Genomic DNA, 24,667 nt, shown 5'->3' with positions numbered 1-24,667 from the left:
TGTCTCCTAAATATCATGTTTATTCTTCCCCTGTAATCTACCTTGTCCATAATTACTACCGCATTTCCTTTGTCTGCTTTCGTAAGGTGAAGTCTAGGATCTTTCCTTAATTTCTGTAACATTCCTCCTCACACGGTATGTATATTGAAAGGTGTGTGTCTGTGTATATGCATTGAAAGGTATGCGTTTGTGTATGTACACTGAAAGATATCTGTAGATACAGTTAGAAATTTGTTTAAGTGTATATATGCACTGAGAGATGTGTATCTTTTGTATATGCACTGTGATGTGTGTATCTGTGCATCTATACATGAGGGATGTATATCGGTATATACACTGAGAGATGTGTATGTATATCAGTTTATATATACCGAAAGTTTACATTAATCCATATTGTAGGGTGTACTAGTGAACTGAAATCTTAATGGCCCGTTTGCAGTCTACGGGCATTATATCTAACAAATCCTTAATAACGCCAGTGCCTCGCAATTAGAGGACAGTGGATCGAGCCTCATCCACTGAATGACTCTCACAACAGACCCCCCCCCAAGGAAGGTTCCTTGATGTTGGTGAGGGGCTCTTGATTTAGGGAATTGGATCTGTGCTCCAGTTCCCCGAATTAAGCCTGAATGCCTTCCACATCCCCCCCCCAGGCGCTGTATAATCCTCCGGGTTTAGCGCTTCCCCCTTGATTATAATAATAATCACAACAGACCATTCTTGTAACCAAGAGGGAATACACCTTAAAAATTCAACGTTTATTAATTTTACTCGGCCACCTCGTTGCCAGACGTATCGCTGCCGTTTTTTTTTTTAATTTAGTTGTGGTTAAATATAGGCTTTTATTAGTTGAACATCTGGTCAAAAAATTGAAATACGAGCTTAAAGTCATATAAATATAGCGTGATAGTTCTGCCTACACGGGGCCACTGTTTATCCCAGGTGACTGACTCCTAGTACTGGGGACGATCATGTTGTAGCACCTTGCTGTTCTTCACCTCGTATGTTATGTCCGGAGGATCATCGCCCCCGCGGCCAGCTCTCAGACCTTCACACAAGTCGTAAATGTTGTGCGAGTGTGAGATTCCTGAGTATTTATGTGACAGGTCTTGGTAAAGTGTTTCCCACACTCTTAAGATTTACTGCATATTTGTATTGCATTGTATTTTATGACCGCGGTGGGAATCCCAGTAGAGTTACGACTTTATTCTTAATCTACGTGTCCTAAACATGGCGTAGTCTGCAAACTTTCTGGCGGTGCATTAATTGGAGACGATTCCTCATGTTTGAGTGAAAGCAAGTGTATATTCAGGAGCTTGCGAAAGTGGTTAAGGCTCAGAGTTGTCTAATTTTCATGCATGCAGTGCTCGTGGAATTGTGTAACTGCACAGGCCTGTGATGTAAGTGCTGTGATTGAAGCTATAAAACTGCTGAATTCGCACTTATAGGTGGAGAAGATAGATATACCAAAATAAGTGTGAAAATCACCTCTATCGAAGACGAAAAAATTGCAAGGGGATATAAAGCAGCTCTCCTAATTCATCTTTCGTGCACGAAGGCGTTTAAAAATATTTCGTGATTGTGAATGCTATATTTCGTTTTCCAGTTAATTATATAGTGGACATAATGTACGTGATGTATTTGTGCATTACACTTCTGTCTTACATAGTAAGTTTAAAACGAAAGTCTTTTGAATGATTTACATACTAACTTTCCTTTCTGTCTTGTGATTTCGATGAATTAACTCTTCATTCTCATCATATCTGAGCGGTTGTAATTTGTGTCCATCAAACGTTGTTTGTCCTCTCGTCACTGGAAGACTTTTTTTTTTTTCTACTGATGAAAGACTGGGGCTCAGGGGTAGGTATGGCATGTGGACACGAGCCCAGTTTAGCCTGGTGACGTACCCCACACACGTAGTGCCGTCGTGTTGCAGAGGCACGGGATCGATTCCCGGCATGGGTGAAACGTTGGGCATACTATTTCCTAACACCTGGTGCCCCGGTTACATATACATGCACTGATCATGTTACATACGTGCATCACTTGTGTGATCATCGTGGTGCACTGGTGCAGTTTTGGGGATGTCACCTCCCTGAATCTTAAGAGAGTTGTGTGGCTCATACAGGTTAGGCGCTTGTTTTAACATATAAGTAACGACCCTAGTTCGGGTTCACCCGGAACCATGTTTATGTACTACTTGTTGGTTGGTAATGAGTGTTACGTTTGTGTTTCAGGGCGTGAGTGGTGGCTACGTTGGGGCGGTGGGTGGTGCCACTGGGGGGCCAGATGGTGCCACCTTCGCCCCAGACTCCCCATACTTCCCCTTCACCAGTCCCTCGCGGCGGCCTCTACCACACAACGCCGCAGGTAAGTCATCACCACCTGTCTGTACTCGCCCTCACCTTGTGCCTTGTTACTCCTGCTCTTATTCTTCCTCTAATATACCTTTATTATTTCTCCTTTCTTTATTTATTATTTTTTTTATATACAGGTATTATCTCTCGTTTTGTTCATGTATACACCTGCTTTTCTCAATACATTGTAAAGTTTTGTAATCTTCAGCGCACTCGTGACCTGATCTCGTGTTGGCTTTCTTTCCATGTCTTTTGACATGTCTTTTGATTCGTTTTTTTTTGTAGTTTTCTCTCCTCAGTGTGAGTTATTTGTGAATTGTTCCAATCACAGTATTGTGACATTTATTCTTTATCTGTCTTTTAATTATTACCGTTTTTATTTCTATTCATTTCTTTTTCTCATCTTGCTTTATATTCTCTCTACTCGTCTTTTTCGTTTGCTTAATCATGTTCTTCTCTCTTTTTAGCTTTATTCGCTTGCTTATTTTCTCTTAAGTAAAACGTTTATCTGTGTCTGTTCGGTACTTGACTTCCATATTCTTGTTTGTGCGCGTAAATGTGACCAACGTGATGACTAGTGCTGCTGTAACAGGTAACAAACCCACCTTTACTTAAGTCAGTACTCCTATCATGCTACCTGCCAAAAATACTTCATCCATGCTGACACTTGTCACTCAGTAAGGACTCTTCTTGTGCGTCGGTTTTTCAACCTCCCTCCCTCCCCCCCCCCCTCTCTCTCTCTCTCTCTCTCTCTCTCTCTCTCTCTCTCTCTCTCTCTCTTCACTTTCTGCTGAAATCTTCCAACACGTGATCCTTCAGAATGCATTATTGACTTAGCTTATCCCTGAAATTCTGAATTATTAAGATTTGATTTCTTTGTCTCAAAGTTTCACTGTAAGATAGTGTCTCAAGGTCTGCCCGTAATAAATTTAGGAGAATACCCAGAGTGATCCTCATCTCCCTGACATTGTTGTCTTTGGGCTCGGACACTTTAGTCAGTTTGGTGTTAAGTGTGTGTGTGTGTGTGTGTGTGTGTGTGTGTGTGTGTGTGTGTGTGTGTGTGTGTGTGTGTGTGTGTGTGTGTGTGTTTGCGTGTTTGCGTGTGCGTTCGTGCGCGCGCGCGCGCCGCATTTGGGTACCTGGAAAACATAACCCACAAAGTGAGATCACGAGACTGGGTCGTAAAGGCCATGATGCCCGGAGTCAACACCAGGTCCACTGATGATAGTGATAAAATGGGAAAGGTCTTTGACTAGACACCTCGCATAGTGCTCGTAAGCTGGATGAAGCTAGTTTTCTTTTTATCATGAGTGACAAGGTAATGTGTTCCCTTCTGTTTATATTATACACAGATATTTGTCATAAAACAAGATGTAATGTCAGTGTCACTCTTGGTAATAAAATGACTTGCAGGTTTGTGGTGAACGAGTCAGCAATATGTAATCTTTGTTCAGGAAGAATGTAAACATCAGGCTCAGTTAGAGAAGAGCCTACAGCTGCAAGCAGGAGAAGAGAAACTGCTGCACAAGGAACTGCTGCAAACAAGACAATTGGAACTAATACAGGCAAGACCAATGTAATTATTACAAACTAGTGGAACTACTACTAGAAGCAAGATAAGTGGAACTACTACTACAAACAAAAAATGGAGCTATTACTACAAGCACTAGAAGTGGAACTGCTGCAAGAAAGGCGGAATTACTTCAAACCAACAGGATCTACAAGCAAGACCAGAATTGCTAAAGCCATGACTAGTGGAATTGCTACAAGTGGAACTACTGCTGCTACTACTACTACTACTACTACAGGAGGAATTACTACAAGCAAGTGGAGAGGAAGTTCTATAAGGAAGAGAACAGGAAGATGCATTGCGGAGACTCTCAAGAATGTGAGGAAAAAGCAAGTGTGTGGAATGTGCTAGAGATGTGTGTAATAGAATGTTTGTTATTGTTCTGTTGGTTAGTTGACAGACCTTATGTAGAATAAGCAACGAGGGATGCAACGAGTATGTGTGTGTGTGGGGGGGGGGTGTTTGTGTTGAGAGAGAGAGAGAGAGAGAGAAATTGAAAATGAGAGGGAATGAATATGAAAAAAGTGAAAATTAATTTTGAGGGCATTATACAATATACTATGACTGAAGCATAATGGGAGTATTTTTGCCATGAAAACAAGTGAGTACAAGGGCGAAGATTCATGATGTTATCGTTCAAGTTATCTAGAAAATGATACAAGTATTTCGATGTTTGGATGAATATGACGGAGCACTGCCCCCTTGAAGGTTACCTGGTGCCATTGAAGGTTTTTTTTTCATCCAGAGAGTCGGAGCTATCGGAGCTACCCTACCCTTCATTGCATCTAGCTTGGTTGCCTCTTTCTCCAGGTGGGTGGGTTAGTTACGTTCCAGCTGTCAGAGGTACTTGGCGATAGACACTTGGTCATTTTTTGTGTGTGTGTGTGTTTTAGTGTGCGTGTGTGCGCGTTCGTACGTACGTACATGAGTGCGTGCGTGTCCTTGTGTGTGTTTGTGTCTGTGTTTTAGTGTATGTGCGCGTTATTGGGTGTCTGTTATAGTGTGTATACTAGTGTATTTTAATGTGTGTGTGCTTTTTTTTTTGTACTCCTTCGGGAGGTGCTTTTTTTATGCACCCTCTGGTGGGGTGTGTGTGTGTGTGTGTGTGTATGCATCCTCTGGTGGTGTGTGTGTGTGTGTGTGTGTGTGTGTGTGTGTGTGTGTGTGTGTGTGTATGCACCCTCTGGTGGGGTGTGTGTGTGTATGCACCCTCTGGTGGTGGTGTGTGTGTGTGGGGGGGGTGTGTATGCACCCTCTGGAAATATTTGTATGCACCCACTGGAGGTGTGTTTGTGTGCACTCACTGGAGGTGTTTGTGTGCACCCTCTCGAGGTGCGTTTGTGTGCACCCTCTCGAGGTGTGTTTGTGTGCACCCTCTCGAGATGTGTTTGTGTGCACCCTCTCGAGGTGTTTGTGGGCGCTATCTGGATGTATTAATGCACCCTAGTTATTACTAACTTAAACTTACAGTATACACCTACCTTCACATTCCTGTGTGCTTGTTAATAGGTTTTATTACTGTAATATTTACGCTCGAGTTTTCGAGTCCTGGTCTCCAACAGGTCGGGGGGTAATGATCCCTACAACCATCAATAGAAAACAATGTGGAGTATCTTTGGGTACCCCTGTGAAAGTGTGTCTGGGCACCCTCATGAGGATTATGTGGGTAACTTATAAATGAGCGTCGAGGTACCCTTCCGTTGGAGGAGGAATGTGTGGGCATCTTCTGGAGAAGTACCTTAGGTCACCATCCTGAGGAATATCTCTTGGTACCCTCTGGATTGGGCACTCTCCAGAGGAGTATCTTTGAGCACCCTCAGGAGTGTTATTGGGCACCCTCTGGAACAGGGGTGTCTTTGGGCACCCGAAAGATTTTTTCCAAGACGCAAATAATGCGTTTTTAAAGAGGAAAGAGGACAGGTTTTACTTATTGCAAAAAGAACCTGGGGAAAAAAAAGTCGTCTACTGAATATATGCAATTTAGGCCCAGCTGCAGTGCCTGATAAGTTTCAGAGTCATGGTTAGGAGGAAGAAAGTAGAAATTGTTGTTCGCTGGTGCAGCAGCTGACTGGCTCACCACTCATGGAAGCAGGGCATAAATCAAGTTGGCTCGTGACACGAAGGATAATGTCAGCTCAGCGAGAGCTAGGGCTGCTTAGGGTGGTCGTGGTGGCTGTGCTCTCCTCTCACATGCTCCACGATGATCCAACACCACCAACAACTTCCCTTCTGCATCCTCCATATAGGCTTTAGATGAGTCATAAACCTTCACCAGTTTAGAGAAACGCAAGAGCCAATGTCACATTGTATACACATGACGGTATCTTGGCGAAGTCTTCTACAGGAGATGAGCCGGCTGACGCTGACTGAAGTCCTCAACTATCGAAGTCCAAACTTATTCAGTGTATCTGGTACAGCTTAGCATTTTTTTTTTTTCGATTTTTTTCAATTCACTCTCTTAACCTTGCTCTACTATCCTTGCCTCACTTATCTTGATAATGGTTCATTATCTTTAATCATGGTATAAGTACATAAGTCTTCTCATCAATCTCTTTAAATATCTGCTTTTCCTGTGTACATTTTTACGTCCACATTTTCTGTTTCTAAAAGTATACTTATTTTTTTATGCTGTATTTCGGTAATATTCAAACTGTGAGTTGTACTTTTATGACTGGAGAATAGGGAGGAGCGTTCTCCACCGTCTAAAGCCAAGCCATACCAGAAATAGCAAGATGGGGTCAAACATTTAGCTTTAGAGAGTGATGGAGCATACACAATCCAAGACATGTTGATCACTCAGCCGCTGAAGAGGTATGTCACTGAGTTGCGTGCTTGGTCATCATGCGGCAGCCAGTCTGCACACTTCATGTTTAACTATTATCGTCCATGTTGAAACATAAACAATTTAATTACCCCCATTAAACACTTCATAGGTAAACCTCTTTTTAGATTGCTTTGGTGACGGTTAAAAACAAAAACTACAATATCTTCCTTGAAATTAACATAAAAATTAGAGATGAAACTAGATAATGATTTGATCCGTCATTTTTAGCTGTTACTTTATTCAGCTGTAAAAATGTCACGAGACTGGTCTTGATTAAGTGAATATTAGTGGCTACCTAAAAATTCTTTAAGAATTTCATTGTGATGTTTCCCGTCCTGGACCTTGGCTGTTTCCTATTTTCTATTCATTTGTCCTGACCTGATTGGACTGACTGTCTGTCTCTCTCTCTCTCTCTCTCTCTCTCTCTCTCTCTCTCTCTCTCTCTCTCTCTCTCTCTCTCTCTCTCTCTCTCTCTCTCTCTCTCTCTCTCTCTCTCTCTCTCTCTCTCTCTCTCTCTCTCTCTCTCTCTCTCTCTCTCTCTCTCTCTCTCTCTCTCTCTCTCTCTCTCTGTTGCCGCTTAATAATCTAGGACAGACCGTAGCCCGTAACAGTACTGTTATATACCTATAACCAGTGTCAAGAGTTATTCTACCCTCACTACTCGGCTTGGAGTCAGGCATTTCTGTTGATTACCTGCTCAACAAGGTTGCTGCTGATTCCAACCCTCTGGCCCGCATAACCATCACGGCCTGGTTGATCTGGCACTTGGTGGAGGAAGTGATCAGATTTCCTCTTGAATACTTGTGCACTTGTTCCTGCAATATTTCTGATACCTGTTGGTAGCAGGTTCAGTAGTCTTGCAGTTAGACTCAATGAAAAACAGGGGCGCCCCTGTCGCCCCTGTTTTTCATTGGGTCTGTTTTACATTTCCTTTCATATTTCTCACTCCAGTACCTTGTCATGGTAGCGTGTGGACTTTGGATTTGGCCCTCAAGTATCTTCCATGTGTACATTGTCTGTTATTCTTCATTGTTTTATTGCCTATATGCTGGCGCATATAAACAATCTCTTTTCCAGCTTTCTCTTGCCTTGAACGCTAAACTGTTAACACCCAATACCGAATAATATTCTAAATAAGAGAGTACTAAGTGGTTTGAATATTGTCACCAATTGCATAATATTTCTCTTGTCTACAAAGTTCCCATTATCCATGGTATTTCTTGTGACCTTTGCGGCATTTACCTTATTATGTTCTCCAAATAATCTGTCATCTGACATTATTATACACAAGTCTTTTGTATCCAGCTGCTGAGTTTTATCTCCAAATTGTGAATTAGTTGTGAATAATCCACAATTTGGTTGTGGTCGAGTGAAGGACAGTTATAACTCAAGACATCAGCCGTATAAAGGTCTAAATATGTTAGGGAAAAAAATCTTAATTTTTTATGGCCTATTGTGAAACAGTGACACTTGAATTTCGTTCTTGTCTCATCCTCCGGTCCTGAAGCCCTTGTCTTTTAGACTTGAGAAGCTGAAGAATTCCTAAGCATACCTCGGTATTGAGGCCAAAATCCTGCAACCCTCAGTCAAGAAACTGAAGTTTTGTATTAAATGGAGTATCCAGTACGATATCGGTATGAAACTCATGCTGGTGAGCTGGTGAAGAACTCAGGGGTTATAAAAGGACAAAATCTGATGTTCTTTGTTGTTCCTCACAGGTAGCCGTTAATGTAATAAGAAAATTTATATGAATTGGGAAAAACACAGTAGAAACTAAAGGAGAGAGCGGAGAGAGAGTGAAAGAGGTACATGATAATATGTACCCCGAAAGTACTCGAAGAAATTGTCCCAAATCTGCACACTGCCATGACAACATATTAGAGTGGGAGATATGGGAGGAAACCACTATCTTACCAAAGAATATCAGAAACACTGCTGGAACAAGTGTAGAAGTCTTCAAGAGGAAACCGGACAAGTGTCTTCACCAGGTGTCAGATCAACCCTGCTGTGACGGATATGTTGGCCAGCCGGCCGCCAGCAGCAACAGCCTGGTTGACTAGGCAGAAACTCGTCAAAGTTATATCAGAGGTAAAGGTATTGATGCTAATTAAGTCTAAAAGGTTATGATTTCTATTAAGATTTTACCGAAGAAAGTTAGAGGTGAAACCCCCAAGGCTAGATACTCTGGTGCAGCGATTTTTCCCAAAGTATACGGGGGAAGAAATGAAGAAAAATGAGACCATGCAGATCATTTCTGTATTTCGTCCACAGCACAAAGCTGATGTTTATAAAAGTCTACGGGGTAAAAAACAACAACTCAAAACTTAGTATTTACAGGTGCACTGTTCCTAAAAAAAGAACCATACCTCTCTAGACCGCGGTGTGCGTAAAATTTTGGAGATTCCTCATGTTAATCAGCCGAACTGTGGTGCTTACGTTGCACCAGCAGCCCGATTGATAAGGTTATCGAATAGGATGCCTGTTGTGGGAGAAGGTGGCAGGAGCAATGATCCCCGGATTCTGAAACGGATATACTACAGATAATGCTTGTGATGAGACGATGCCCAAATTTTTACCGATAGTGCTTCTCAATTTTAGGCTGATACTGATTCCATTAACATTAGCGTATACCTACCGATACCCGTCGATACCGATACCTTGTCACTCTCCTAGGTTATACCCCTCTCTGTTTTCAAAAGGTAACTTGATAAGTCTCCATAGAACCAATAAGGCATTTAAAGTACTGGGAACGCTTGAAAGTACTGAATATATGCTCCTTAAGGCTCAGGAGAGAGATAATATATGCAATGGGAGATGCTGGAGGCCTGGTTCCAAACCTACACACTACCATAACAGTGTACTGAGAGGAATACTAGAGGAGAGAGTGTAAAATAAATCCAGCGAGGAAAGTCATGGGCTCCACACTGGAACACTTTTAACATCCGTGGGCCTAGATTATTCAACACACTGCAGGCAGATGTCAGAAGTATTGCCGGAACACATGTATTCTCAAGGCGAAACTGAATCATTACCTGTGCCAACTGTTAAATCAACCAGGCTGTGATGGATACTTGGGGCAGCGTGCCGCCGCCAACAATAGCCTGGTCGATCAGGGAACCACCTGAGGGGTCTGACCCCACGCCGGGCTGCAGAAGTAGGAAGACTCTTGAAACCTGTTGCATGCATTTCGCAGGTAAGTTCCTCTAACCTTTTCATGATCATGTGAGTCGCAGGAACGATCAACAATAGGAAGGTAGACTGCAATATTCTCGTGCACTTTCCTCTAACAAGGAAAGTTGCACAAGTAAACAATTATTCCACCAATGTCAAAAACAGAATTGAAATCAAATGTAAAGATGCCAGACTCTTCATAAGATTTTATATCGCTTCCCTGGAGTTTACCTGGAGAGAGTTTCGGGGGTCAACGCCCCCGCGGCCCGGTCTGTGACCAGGCCTCCTGGTGGATCAGCGCCTGATCAACCAGGCTGTTGCTGCTGGCTGCACGCAAACCAACGTACGAGCCACAGCCCGGCTGATCAGGAACTGACTTTAGGTGCTTGTCCAGTGCCAGCTTGAAGACTGCCAGGGGTCTGTTGGTAATCCCCTTTCCAGGAGGTTATTTAACACCGGCAAATGTGTAATAGAGAGACTTGTGCAAGGTTAGTAACTTTATTAAGGAAAGTTTCGTGTGCCTATATAATATATAATTGAGTCCTTATTTAAAAAAAATAATAAGGATTGAATAAATAAGGTAAAAAAGAATATATAATAACGAAACTTTAGAATGCAAAGACTTAATAAAAAAAATTATGAATATGTTGGGAAAGGTTTAAATAAAATATAAGAATATAAAAAATATACATTCCTAATAGAGAAATAGAGCTGCAAATATTAGAAGTAGAGCCTCACAGAGCTAAGATAAACAAACCTTTGGAAATGCAATCAGAAAATACGGCGCTTGTAAAGCGTTGAGAACACACAAAATAAACCATCATGGCTAACTAATCAGAACTATAATAAATGACAAAAATAACTAATAAAACTGTTAGGAAAAACTATTATTTTTGAGTTTGAGGCAAAATTTATTATGCATACAATTAAGTTCTAAACGGGCAAAATTTTGGTTACATTAGTTGCAGTCACCTCAGTTTATAAACAAAGTAGTGCTATATGCAAATAATTATGCAGTATGTAAGTTGACTATATATATATAATGTATGATGTCTCGTAAATAGGTGTATTTGCTATGGCTCATGTTTTGTTGCCTTAAGCTATTGATACGTAGCGTCATGAAGCATCAGTTGTGACGGGCGAGGCAGCCAGCAATCTGTCGAGTCAACACACATGATCGAGTGTAGAGTGCGTGTGTAAGATAAGTCAATAGTGGTGACTTTGAGAAAAGCTGACCAAGAAGTTGCTGTGCGTCTCTCTCTCCAGCCCCTTGGCTTCACCATGCAAGGCCAAGGTCAAAGGTCGACCACCGGTTCAACTTTGGTTTTCAAATTAGAAGAATTAAGGTCATTGTCTATGATCGCTTGTCGATGTATCCTGGATTAGACAAGGATTCTGACAAAATCAGAGCAGCGGAGAGGCGTCTGCTGGTCTATCCTAATTTCGATTTTTTTAAACAGAATTAGAAGTAGGTAGACTGTGATTAGTCCTACATAGAACAAAATTAAAGATAGGAAGACTAGTTAATCCTAGGTAGATTTCGATATAATCCATATATATGGTCTTCTGTTATTTTTACCTCTCTCATGTACTCCCATGAACCTTTCTCGTCGCAAGGTTAGAGATTTTGAGACTTCCCTAACCCTTGTCCTTTCCAGCATCTCGTGATAGAAGGTAAAAATTTTAAGGAATCCGGAACTTGACCATTAGTTGAATATCTGACATTCTCCAGCCTCTCATGGAGGTGGAGACGACCATAATCACAGGGGTGGCTGGGACTACAACCTTCCATATTGGGCAGAGCGGCTAAACCTTAAAGCCAAGTCGACTGCTTGTGGATCATTAAAACCAAATTCACCAGTACACTACCATCAGGAACACTAATCCTTAAAATATGGCCTATAGTAAACTTTCAGTATATCTATTCTGAGACAGACACCTATCGGTGCAATGAAGCATCCAAGTGTAGTGGACAGTTGTCGACGAGTTGAGAAAACCCACATAGAGGCAGAACTAATGTAAAATGATACTGTATATTTAAATCTCCCTCTAAGAACTTCAAGATCATCTCGGACGGTGATCGAAATATATTTCTTTTTTTACACAATTTCTGTCTCTTACGTGGGTTTCCTCATTTCACTTATCGTGGTATATACTTTGTTGAGAGCATAACAGCACCAGGGTGATGCTATACAGTAGGAAGCAAACACTATAATTGTGGAGGGTGAGGGCGAGGGCAGGGGGACGGTCGGGGGGGAGGTAATCCCTGCGGCGGCCCCTGTGTTGATTCTGTCAACAGATTCCCTGGCTTGGGAAAGGGCTGTACACACTCTCAATAGGGACTACCACAGCTCTTAATAGTAAGCGTATGGAGATGAGGTCCAGACGCGAATTGGGCTCTCTCTCTCTCTCTCTCTCTCTCTCTCTCTCTCAACCGAGACTGATTCGGTAGTTTTCAAACATTTCCTCTGTGCATAGTTTATAACTTAAAAGAGTTTGAAGAACTCTGAAATGTGAGTTATTTGGCAGACCTTTTTTTGTCATCACACAAGACGAAGTGAAAATGGTTAACATTGATATGTAAATATTAAGGTTAATTTGTCTTTATATGAAAATTAAAATTGTGGTAATTTTAGCATGCTAGAAAAAATACTATTAAGGATAGTGTATATTGTACTGGTGATACTTGAAGGGTACCTAAATGACGTTTCCGGTACTAGACATTATATATATAGTGTTAGCTACCAAACAGGAGGCCTAGTCTGGGACCGGGCCGCGGGTGCGATCACCCCCGTAATTGACTACAGGTAACCCGAGTCTTCTGTAGAGGGGAAAATGGGATTGTGCAACGAGCAAATGTGTGTTGCCTTCTCTATACCTCCCTTTCCCTTCTCTTCCCTCATCTTTCATTCCTTCTTATCTTCTTCGTTTTCCTCTCCTTCCTTCTCCTCTTGCCTTCTCATTTTATCTTCACTTTCCACCATTCATGTTACCTCTTTCTCTTTATTTCCTTCATTTTCCTTCTTCCGTTTCATCTTCCGTTTCTTCCTCTCCTTCCTTCTATTCTCCAAGTTCGCCTCTGCCCACGCATCTCTGAGAGGCATCATGGACCTTAATGTGGAGGGTATCACAATATCGGGGTTAAGAGGTTCACTATGCACGTCGCTCGTGTCGTGTGGCGGTGCTTCACTCTTGCTAAACCCAGCATTTAGTGGACTTAAGTCTTCACCTACGTCAATCAGGGAGGGGTCGTTTCTCTGCCCGCCACCAGTTAAATGATGGAGATGAATTATTCTCTGGCGATGAATCTCTGGGCCTCACGCCCTCTTACCTGTCGTCTGCAAGCATAACTGTGCCATACCTTTTTGCAATCGCGTAAATGACATTTTATATATAACCCGTACATAGGAGAGAAAGCTTACGACGACGTTTCGATCCGACTTTGACCATTTACAAAAATCGTGTGACTTTGTAAATGGTCCAAGTCGGACCGAAACGTTGTCGTAAGCTTCTCTCTCCTATGTGCGGGTTATATATGTATTGTGCCTATTTGTTCTAAATGACATTCCAATGAGTTCACCTCAGCCTTCTGTTTTCCCCAATGTTTTTAATAAACTCGTTGAACATTAACGCCTCAACACTATTGTTATCTTCGATTTCGCTTAGCCACGGCACGTTGACGATATTTGTTTTTGTTCTTCCTCCGTCTGACTGTGTTCAGAAGCTCTTAGATTTCATTAACTTGTTTGAAATATTAATTTTAAAGTTGAAGCTACATTGTTCAGCTAGAGATTGTTTATTTATAGTAGATACCATTGGTCAAAGTCCCCTGCCCCCTGTTCCTAGACCAGGCCTCCTGGTTGACAGATTGGTCAGTCAAGCTGTTGGTGCTTGTATTATATCACGGGCGGGAAGACAGACCTTTCTTGCCCTCAGTATGGAGAAGTAATAAGAGTGAGGACACAATCTCACTTCACTACTCATTATTGAGGACGTTACTCCAATGCCACTTAAATATGTACACTCAAATCAATCCTAAACAGAATTAAAGATGGTGAAAACACTCTTACAATTTACTAATAATTAATTATTACAATATTATACTTTTGTCAGAAAGAAAGGATATTATACTTAAATAACTGGGAAAGATACAAGATAAATGAGATAGTGGGAATACAATTTAGTGAAACCAACGGATTATTTACTTAGACTATAAAATCGTTCTGAGTAAATCACACTAGAAGGCTTGTCAGTCTCCTAGCCCGAGGTCCCAAGACCTATCACGGAAGTTTAGTGCTCTCCTCGGCAAAGTCTGGCCACCGAATCTCCACATACGTACACTCCAGCTCTGTACCTAACCAAGGCTCCTCACCAAGTCTTCTCTTAGCTATTTTTTCTGAGCTCATAAAGGTCTCCCATCTCCCATATCTTCTGGCTAGAGGTCAACTTCCATGGAAAAATTTACCACATGGTCTCCATAGAGGCTACCTGGAGGATATTCGGATATGAACGCCCCCGCGGCCCGGTCCATGACCAGGCCTCCCGGTGGATCAGGGCCTGATCAACCAGGCTGACAGAACTACAGTTACGGACAGATACTTGAGACCCAGTCTCAAGTGATCTTGCATTTTATTAACAGTCCCGTTTAGTTCATTTTTTTCATTACTAAACAGTTGGATCTGGTCACCATTGAACATCACGTTATTCTCCACTGCCTAGTGCAACACTTTACTTACGTATTCTTGCAATATTGCCGTGTTCTCTACCAAGGTGATTTTCATGCTTATTTTGGTATCCGTAAGTAATGACACGAAACTGTGGCGACAAGTGTTTTTATGAATAGAATGTCCTCTGTGAGGATAAAAATCAGTAACCTCGCTAGGACCGTGCCTGGGTGTACTGAGTATTTTACTATGCTACTGCTAGATTTTGCTTTCTTTATGTTGTATTTATCACAAAGTTGAGTGTGTCAATTTGCTCACTCTCCCTGTTGTACCTGTCGCCCTCATTTTGAGCGCGATAGGTCGCATTGTTAAAAGCCTTTGTGAAATCCTTGTATACCACATCAGCGTTTTGGTTTTCTTCCAACGCTTTAGTAATCCTGTCATAATGGTTTAGTAATTATGACGAGCATGACCTTCCCGCTTTAAATTAATGCTGGTGTGGGTTGTGTAAGTTATGATACCCCCAGTAGTATGTAGTGTGCTGTTGTCACAAACATTTAAGCATGAATAATCCCAAAGACATACTATAAAGTGGCTCCCAGAAAAAAGAATATGAATTACGAAAAAAAAAATAATGAAGTTTTCTTCCTCGGTAGGTAGAAAAAGACACATTTTAACTTTATAAAAGGATATAAAAGGATAATACTGGAAATGTATAATAAATATTAGGATCAGTAGGAAGAACAAGAGGTTATAATTAGGCGTGAGATGCAACGTGTTACAGCCACTAAAAATCAAACAGATAAAATTAATGGCAGAAATTTACCACATATGGAGGTACAGCCATCCTCTCGTATGTGTCAAACGGTAGCCTGGTAAATTCTTGTACGATGGCAGGATTGATCGTTTCTTTCTGTCTAGTAAACATGTAATATATCTGTTTAAAACTTGCAAAATTATATTTTCATTTAACATAGATTTATATTTACTTTCTTGCTTTTCTTAACAGTTCTATTCTAGCTGTTCACAAATAATCTTCATCTGGATAGGAAACTTTAGACATTTCGGTCTGTTCTGGACTGTCTAAAGTTACCTAAGTGTCGGTTATTTGTAAATTGTTCCATTCACGGTATTGGGACTTATTCTAGTTATATTTCCTTTCCAATTTAGGAAAAGATAATTCTTGGAATCTTTAACTGATATATCAGATATACGAAAGTATTTATTTGTTTAATGAGTTTAGTTTACAGGTTAAGATCTCTCTTTTCATGCCTCAGCTCGTTTGAAAGCCCGTCTCTGTCTAAGATATACTGTCACCCTCTAATATAAGACACACAGAAATCAGCTAACACTCAGGTATGGTATCTATTTACTATTAGATGAACACTGAACAAGGGCAGCAAGTGTAAGAACAATTACCCAAGCATTTCGCCCTGCCAGGAACCTAGCCAGGGTCCTTTTGGGTTGAGCCGAACGCTCTGCCACTGAACTCGGCTCGCATTAAACCTTAAACAGTGTGCAACTACGATACCAACGCTTTGTTGAATTACTGTGTGTCAAGTGCTGGTAGACGTAGGCCGCCCTTGTGTTAGTTCGGTATGGGCTGTTTAGTATTTCAGTATTGGTTAATATTAACCTCACCTAATATAATATCGCCTACGATAACGAGTATCTAATTTTGCAAACGTTTAGATTGGATATAAATCAACGAACTGTAATTAGTGAGAAAACGGCTGTCCTATTGGAAGGACAAGTTGCTGAGCTGCTGGCCATCATTTTATTTCTACTTTTCTTTTGCCTCCTGTAACTACGATATGTAACCACTCAACCTCGCATGCAGGATGATGGTCCTCTACGTAGAATAAGGAAGAGGCGAAAGAAAACCAAGTAAGAGAGAGAGACCGAGAGAGATAGGGAGGGCGAGCGAGAGCAAGAGTGGGAGTAAGTTTGCATTATATTACTGTTGAAGATTGTTGCTGTGACTGCGTCAGAAGGGAGGGTCTGCATAACGATCACTGTGGCGTCCCTGTGTCCTTCCGTAGGGACAGTATTGACCTTAGTGTCAAGGCTCTGGCCAGCCTGCCCAACCACATCCCCTCCCATCCCAACTCCCGGCCTCCCACTCTCACATCACATCATGAAAGTTGTATTTGCATACCCTCAAGGGAAAAAATGGAATATTTCCTTCGACATTTTTAAATGCTATTAAAAGGAATATTCAATTAATACATTTAAAATGGGCTTTCATGTAGTTTTATTTAAGTATAGCAATTTACAACTAACCCACACATTGGAGATGCAATTAGACGACGTGTTTGTCAATCCTGAACCATTGATTAAAATTCATGCAAAATAAAATTAGTTCTCTAAGATATTTTTTTCTAGTTTAATTTATATTTTGAATATCATTAATACTAATGCAGTGAATCAATTTAAAAGAGTTCCTCAAGTAAAAGAAAATATAAACAAGAGTAATGATAATTTAATACAATTTATCTTAAGAGTCCATAGCAACATGTAAACGTCAGTGTCCCGATGAATCTTTACCGACGACAAACAAGGAGACCGTGTAATTTCAATGCATTAAAATGTATACGTCTTTATATATGTATTTATATCCAGATGATGAATACTGCAATTAGCGCCAACATCCAGACGATTTCCTTATGAATATTGAAGGTACTGAGAGCATATACATGGCCTATTTAGTATTGCGTTAGACACATGTGCAGGTAGAGAACCCTCAAGACAAGGTGAGACCTACCACAAGTGCAGGTCAGGGGACATCAAGGCAGGGTGAGACAAGCCTCAAGAACAAGCAAAAACATATTAAAGAGACTGAACTCTCGCGTGTAACTAATACATTAGTAGGATGATGTTTACCATCTTCTTAGCCGTCTAGAAGTCATAAATAATCATATGTATGTGTTTAAATGATGTAAAAATCTTATGCGCAGTAGCAAACAAGAAGTACAGAACGTTACAAAATGCTTAAGGTAAATTGAGTAAATTGCCGCATAATGGAAACGAGTTAGTGAAAACAGGATGATTAAAGTTTTTGTTATGCAAAATTAAGAACATAAGATAAAGGAAAATATCCTGAGGGAATATAAAAGAAAAGTTACGACTGAAAAAATTTCATTACTATAATATTAATAGTGAGAACTTATTAATATAGGCAAAATATCTTTCAAATATATGGATAGCAAAATACTAAAAAGAATAGAATTTTAGCTCAGAATTTGAATATGTGAGAGTGGTATGGTATCAGATCCTTAAAATAGTTAATATATTAAAAGTTCCGAGACGTGTAAACAAACTGAATTGCAGAAATGAGAAATATGACTTGTAAATAAAGACTAAAGTTGACGATTACGGCACATGTGCAACAGTTAGGTATCTTTATTGATGAAACGTTTTGCCTGCGTAGTAGGCTTCTTCAGTCAAATAGAGGAAGCAGTAGTAATGAAATAAAGATATAATCAGTCCGTCAACCTTGGAGAAGAGTTCAGCTCCATGGAGCTGAACTCTTCTCCAGGCTGAGGGACTGACCACCTCAGATACTTTTCCTCCAAGGTTGATGGATTGTTTACATCTTTATTTCACTACAACTGCTCCCTCTCTGCTGAAAAAACGTTTCAAGAAACATACCCAACTGTTGCAAGTGTGTCTTAATCGTCAACGTGTCGGTATTTTATACCATTCCCAACAAGACTAAAGTTGCTTCTAGGAAGACAGGAGAGAAAGACATACGAGAACCTAATGTAAATGATAAACTGATATTAATTGTACGAAGAAAGTTCGTGGATGAAATATTAAAAAAAAAAAAAAAAGCATTGAGTGGTAGATGGCTAGAATGAAATTCGAGACTACGTTGTGCGTCAAAACTAATCTTACTTTTTAAATTATACATCAAATTTATGCAGGGGACAGGACATAACGGGCATAAGTTTTTCTGAAGCTACAAATAACTGACTACTAACGATAATTACTTACACATGAATTATAAGGAACGACTTAAGGAACTGACATGATGACTCTGAAAGAGATGAGGACTAGTAGGGGACATAATTGCAATATTCAAGAAAATTGCAGGAACTGATAGAGCGTTTAGAACATAAGAACATAAGAATGGAGGAACACTGCGGAAGGCCCACCGGCCCATACAAGGCAGATCCCCATCAAAACGACCTTCACCCAAAGCCACCCAAGAACCAACTCCCGCACCCAACGACACCAATCAAACCCAGGAAAAAAAAACTGTTAAACGCACATAAACGGAACCTGAAGGTATAGACGAGTCGCAGGGATGTGAGGAAGTACTTGTCCAATCTGAAGGTAATAGGGAATTGGAATGAACTGGATACAGAAGAGACGGAAGCAAATACATGCACTATTTTAAGAACTGGTGAGATAGAACTCAAGAGACTAGAAATCAGTAATTTCGGTAACGAAAGCTTAATGACAGCGCTAGGAGCCAAGATTCAACTTCAAACACAAATCCGGAGAGAGGAAAAATTAGGCAAAACTCACAACTAATTTAGATATAGAAAATATGGTCTTTGAACGTGCTGCATTTTAATGTCAGTTAAGAAAATCAAGCAAGATAAAAGGATGTGAGGACCACATCTTCCAGGAACACAAGACATCATTTGACATGATACCACAAGCAAGGCTAGGGGTAAAATTGATCCAGTGGTTCAAAACAATATCTGAAAGGCCGAAAACAGAGCATAATAGAAAGTGATGAGACATTAAAATAAGAGAGTAACTAGTAGGGTTCCACAAGTATCATGACTGGGACCACCACTGTTCTTAATACATGTAAACTACCAACCAGAACGGATTGAGTCGTATGTGTGTGTCTGTTGATGTGAATTTTATGGTAAATATAACTGCAAAGGACAGGAGGAAGCTCCAAGATGACTTCAATTGAATTTAGATAAAATGACACATTTGCAACATTTGAATATTTGGGCTACGTTTTGTGAGCTTGGTCAAGCCTCGGTAAACATTAACAGGAAAGGACATGGAATATATTGAAAATAAGCAATGGGTAATATGGAGTTGAGCCAAGTGATTACGAAGAGCGAGCGACGACAAATATATGTTCAGTGAAGACTAAAGCACAACGTATAGAAATATGAAGTATATATATATATATATATGCAATAAGATCACAGTAAACAGGTGATTTCAAAATATGCAAAACAACCACTCTGAAAGAATAGAGAAATTCCAAGCGCTTTCGTGACTACTCACATTATCCTTGATAATGTGAGTAGTCACGAAAGCGCTTGGAATTTCTCTATTCTTTCAGAGTGGTTGTTTTGCATATATATATATATATATATATATATATATATATATATATATATATTGTGTGTGTGTGTGTGTGTGCTCGCGCGCGCGCAGAACAACCACTGTGAAAAAATAGTGAAATTCTAAGAGTATTCGTTCTTTCTCACATTATCAAGGAACTATAAAGATAAAAGATCAGCAGGAAGGCATATATGGACGAGAATACACCTCGCGGTTACCTTACAACACCTGACCATTTTATGATGTAGGTAGGTAGTCAGAGATCTGTCAAAGACAGTTTATATTCTACCCAAGCTTTAAGATCTTAACCTGTCTAATGTATATTAAATTCTTCCCAAATTTTATTAATTATAAATGAATCCAATTTGTATAATGCTAAAGCAATATTCATATTATTTTCAAAACTATTTTTTTATGAAAATTGATTCTATTATATTTCTCTCGACCATTGACCTAGATATAATTTTCTCAGCCTTTTTAAAATCAATTGAATGGTTAAAATCTCACATGAATAAACGCAGCATTAAAATCTTGTCCACTTCTAATGCTATATTTGCTTTAATCTTAATTCAAGACTTTTCGCAGTTTGACCGTAATAAACCTTATCACATATTTTACAGGGAATGTTACAAACACACCCGTCAACAATTTTTTATAAAGTTTTTTTTTTTTTACTGTATCAAGATTTTTAAATAAAACTTTGATATTAAAATTCTCAAGTAGAGAAGACATATCAAAGAAGTTTTTATAGTAAGGGAGAGTCAACATATTTTTGGTTGAATAAAGGTGACTGTCCTTCTCTACTTAAGAACTTTAATATCATTTGTATTTAAAAATCTTGATATAGTAAATAAAACCTTTGATAAAAAAAATTGCACTGCTGTTCATAACTAAGATTTGGATGAATACAGACAATTTTAGGACTTACTATATTTATATTGCTGTCAAGAATCACGTTAAGTTAAACAGTAGCTTTGAAACAGTTGGAGGATAGGAAGCCTTTGGAAACTTCATGCAGAAAATTCCAGATTTTTGGGTCTTTTATGCGCACCGAGTTGTTTTACTCGGGTTGAATCGAACACAGGGGATATCACAGATTTTTGTATCTTGTATTATGCCATTGAGTTCTGTTGCAGCTATCCAGGAAGAGTTTCAGAGCGTGGTGCGTCCATATTCAAATATGATAGTGTGCGTCATGTTTGTCTACGACTACGTAATGAGAGGTGATTCGGTGATTACTGTCCCAAAGGCCCCATTTTTCTTACGTATAATCCTTATTATATTTAGATTTTATGCTTAATCTTAAAAGTTTTGCTTTGGTTTCAAATTTTTTGTGTGTGTGAAGTATAGAAGAAAGTTTGCCTGTCTCGTTGGTTAACATTATGAATAATGATGGTTTGTTTTTATTTCTTCTTTAACCGCAGAATTTTAGGCGTTCCCAGTCTTTCAGGTGCTTGAAGGGTTATGGATAGTAAATGTTCTTTGTAGTCTCCATATCTGCAATTTCGCCAGCCATAAATCAACTTGTGCACAGCAGTGCATTTATGCTCTAGTGAGTATTATTACTGACTTCGCATCTTCAAACAAGAGATAACCAGTGGCTTATCTCTTTAAAGCACTTTTTCTCTAGACTGTTATTGCTGTACACTAACAGTCCCATTAAGACAGCGAAGTTGCCAACCTGAAGAATGTAGAGGCAAAATTTGTTGCTGTATTGCATTCAGCTGTCAAAAGCAACGGAAACTTCTAAAATTTCCTCAATTTGTGTTATCTTAAGCATAGAGAGAGAGCGAGAGCGAGAAGTGGGGAGGGAACTAACTCCTTACAAAAGAGGGAAACAGTCAATACAAAAATTGTCCCACTGCAAAACTGTGACTCATTGAATGCAGTAGTTAATTAATGACGTGGTAGGAGTATGGCAAAGGAGTTAAGAATCTCCACTCTCACTCTGAAACAGCTAAAAGGATACTCTCGTTGTACAGAAATAATTTTCGAGAAGACTGGGATGACCTCAAGGGTACATGTAAAATTCAGCATCTATATGTGAAATTAGTACCATAGACATATAAATATTTTCTCCCCTCTCATTTGGGCACGTGAAGCATTTGTATGTACGTTCTTGACACGGTGTTCTTTGTGAACGGTTCCTGCCATGGACGCTGAGTGGAGAGGCTTTTTATTCCACTGTTTATCATTCTCCGGCGAAAATTTAAATGCTTGGGATTTTTTTTTCCTCGATATTTTTTAACAGAATTCAACGTGGAAAATGCCGGTTTTATTTAAGAAGCTTAAGTAAATTCGCTTCTAGTATGTACGAAGAATTTTCTAGCTCCTAATTAATTTTTTTGCGTTCAAATGTTGGTGTGTAAATTGACTACAATCGCGATAGCGCACTTTGGCAAATCGTAATTTTTCAGGTATCACCTCAGGTACTGATAAGAGCATCTTAACACAGCCGTAAGGAAAACTCATTGCACTGTAAAGGTGAATGATTTGTATTGTGGTTTTTACCTGGAAAAAAAGGGCAGCAAAGGGGCTGCTGCATATCTAAACCCAGAAACTTTCACAAACGATTGGAAGTCAGCCATGCCGGACGAAACTTATTTATTACACAGGCGAGAAAGTCGTGCCTGTGTTATTGTGATGTACAAACATCACAGTGTGCTTGTTTAAAGCCAGGTGATTTCTAGGACGCTTTCGTGGCAGGTAATTTAAAATGAGCTGATTGGGTGTCCGACGAGCAAACTTGAAAACGAATTTGAAAGTGACTGATAATGAGTGTGTTAATTCTTGTTATATCTTAGCTACCAAGGTGAGCTCCTGATAAACCTTTATTCTATACAGGCGGTACAGTGAAGTATGACTTTGATTTTGGTTTGGAAGTGATAGAATGGGTGACCCGCCATTTTTCAGCATAGTGAATTAAACTAAATATACCAACTGAGGAAAATCTAGAGCTACCCATATTCAGATTCGTAAGCTGGTTACTCATATAGATCGGAATTTCAATATACAAGTCAAAGCATAATATACTTGTTGTTATAACAGGTATAACTAACGATACGTTCTAAATATAGCATATTTGCACCGTCAGTTTTTGCAAATCTTTTCTTGTTTCTCGACAAACGTTATATAATTTAGGTTTGGTTGGTTATATTCTCGATAATTCATGAAAATTATTTTGGAGAATAAGTATAGCCAATGGAAAAACTGATGGCAAGTTTAGAATCGCATTTATGCTATAAGAGTGTGTTAGTCATGTCGGTAAACCGCAAGTATGTTACCTGTTCGTATATGTTTGCTGAAATTACCAAGTAACTAACTTGGGTATATGAGGACGACTGATGCAGAACGTATCATTTATGCCTTGACTTTCATTTCATGCAAAATTAGCGTCAGTGAATCACTCCATATTGAATATGGGGAAATTTTTTAGGTATCTAAACTGCTTATTATCTTTATTACCTACCGTTAGGTAACAGACAAAAAATAAGTGTTTTATCTACAGTAGCAGAGAACGATGACTAAATTTATTATGAAGGGAAAGTGGCTAAGAGAAAATTTAAATTGTATTCCTTTACTAGCAGCATTATTAACACCTTTGCTGTATAAATATTTGTTATCAGGGCATGGAACAATAGATTAAAGAAATATAACAACTTGCCCTGACCACTTTGTCCTAAATTGACGATAGAGGAAGCCAAAAAAAAAAAAATCCATGTAAAATTGTTGACCATACGTTTTTACCAGTGATTTGCAATTGGGTCAGTTCCGCATGAAAGGACTCTCAAATACTACAACCCATGTTTAAAATGGGAAATCAAGCGTGGGTTATATTCACTTTAGAGATCAGATAATGCGAAATTAGAGGTTTTAAATAAATTAAAAGCGCTAAACGTGCCTTCTGGATAAATTGGTCTTGTTTTTCAACTGTACTTGCTTTTTATATTTTAAATATGTCGGATGAGAGCTTTACATAAAAATTTTCGTTCAGATTAAAAATTAAAAACTCATAGCATACGTAGATGTGTTGGCGTGACTTGAGAACTGGCCATTTGTATAGGAACAATAGTCAGCCGTAACAAGTTGAAAGCCACAAGTTACTCTTGGTACTACCGGTCTTATTCTTGATATAAGCAACAGTGATATTGGATTATGATGTCCAGTATACAAAATCTTGTTCTATTACCAGAAGTAATTAAAAGCAATACTATAAAAAAATACTTTTACAAACAGGTTTGATAAATCTTGTTCTTGGATTGTTTTGCACCGTTTAAAGCTTTCCACAAAGAAACAACCTCGTTATTGCCCAAACATCATTTGTTATGATTTGTTTTGTATACAGGTAGCTGAAAATTTTGAAATTCTCGGGTGCCAATAGCTAATGCTACTGTGGGATTTATGATACGGGGTGAAAATAAGAGCCAGCAGAAGGCCTCGGTCAGATGAGTAAAAGCTTTACTGAGCGGGTCGTCATATAACTGCTGACCTGCGTTATTAAGAGAAGTTTTTCGCAGAAATTTTTCGCATTTCACCTTTGTATGATAGTGTTTTTTTTTATTCGTGTTAATAGTATTTATTTTGGTTACTGTGTCTTGGTTGTTTTAAAGTATGTTTTATTGTTAAGAGCGCTGAGTCAAAATGCTTCTCAAACCTTTAGTTTCTCCTCACGAAAAATAAAATATTCCACCATCCTCCGCCTCCCTATAGTGTAGATAATTCCCTCTAGTTTTCCCTCTATGCACATACCTCGACACTA

General features: G+C 39.5%; 1 protein-coding gene across 3 annotated transcripts in view; it reads left to right on the top strand.

The window, feature by feature from the left end:
* LOC138853757 (uncharacterized) overlaps nt 1-24,667 on the top strand; it is a 500,968-nt gene that overhangs the window by 107,345 nt on the left and 368,956 nt on the right. For all 3 annotated transcript variants that reach the window (XM_070092293.1, XM_070092295.1, XM_070092294.1), the window contains one exon: nt 2,238-2,370. In XM_070092293.1, the coding sequence (XP_069948394.1) occupies nt 2,238-2,370 (133 nt within the window). The remainder of the gene's footprint in view (nt 1-2,237; nt 2,371-24,667) is intronic.

Source organism: Cherax quadricarinatus, chromosome 39 (assembly GCF_038502225.1).
Source record: "Cherax quadricarinatus isolate ZL_2023a chromosome 39, ASM3850222v1, whole genome shotgun sequence".
NCBI classification, from domain to species: Eukaryota; Metazoa; Arthropoda; class Malacostraca; order Decapoda; family Parastacidae; genus Cherax; species Cherax quadricarinatus.
Note: the sequence above shows the minus strand (reverse complement) of the source record. Positions and strands in the feature narration are given on the sequence as shown.